General features: G+C 38.9%; 1 protein-coding gene across 1 annotated transcript; it reads left to right on the forward strand.

Annotated features, from left to right (window-relative positions):
* The first annotated feature begins 14 nt into the window (after positions 1-14).
* Positions 15-593, forward strand: LOC110019835. Its single transcript, XM_020717686.1, has one exon. The coding sequence runs from the start codon at positions 15-17 to the stop codon at positions 591-593; it is 579 nt and encodes a 192-aa protein (XP_020573345.1).
* The last annotated feature ends 217 nt before the right edge of the window (positions 594-810 follow it).

Consider the following 810-nt stretch of genomic DNA (forward strand, 5'->3'; position numbering starts at 1 on the left):
GCTTTACTTTTGTCATGGCTGGATGGGAAGGAAGCGCCCATAATAGTCGTGTTTTCAAGTTTGCTACCAGAAACTTGAGACATGGATTTTCGTACCCACCTCTGGGTAAATACTATTTGGTTGATGTTGGATATCCATTACAAAGGGGATATCTAAAGCCCTATCTAGATACAAAGTACCACATTCCTGATTTTGAAAGATCTAGTGGTGTCGCACGAGGTAAAAAAGAGGTTTTTAACAAAAGACACTGTTCATTGCCCGACGTAATTGAAAGAGCGTTCAGAGTGTGGAAGAAGAAGTGGGTCATATTACGGCATATGTCGTCCAATCCTTTTCCAAAGCAAGTACAAATAGTTGTTGGCACAATGGCGCTACACAATTTCATCCGACGCCACCCTTCCAGATCGGATACGAAGTTTGCCATTTTAGAAGATGAGTCAGTGCAAATCCCACCTGAAGCATTTGAATATCATGTGGGACGTTCAATACATGAAGGGTTTGGTTTAGAAGATGCATGCACTCGAGAGGGTGAAGGTGCATACGAGATGCCGACTTTACGAGAACAAATAGCAGATGATATTCACTGGTCATGATATCAGCAAAGACATAATATACATTTTGTCTTTTTTTGAAGGCATATTGTTGGTAGAGCTTACCTGTCACGAGCTTTGATTTATGCAAGGGTTTTTAACGGATTTATTTTGTTAGTTTGTGTCTTTATTAATATAACAAGATGGTTTATTAACAAGATGATTAAGGTGCAAACACTATTGTGTGTTTATTAATGGCATTTAATATGATTTCTTCTCC

This window comes from Phalaenopsis equestris, unplaced genomic scaffold (genome assembly GCF_001263595.1).
Source record: "Phalaenopsis equestris unplaced genomic scaffold, ASM126359v1 Scaffold000082, whole genome shotgun sequence".
Lineage (NCBI taxonomy): Eukaryota > Viridiplantae > Streptophyta > Magnoliopsida > Asparagales > Orchidaceae > Phalaenopsis > Phalaenopsis equestris.

Coding starts and splice junctions, on each gene's coding strand:
- LOC110019835 (XM_020717686.1), top strand. CDS start 15: ATGGCTGGATGGGAAGGAAGCGCCCATAATAGTCGTGTTTTCAAGTTT.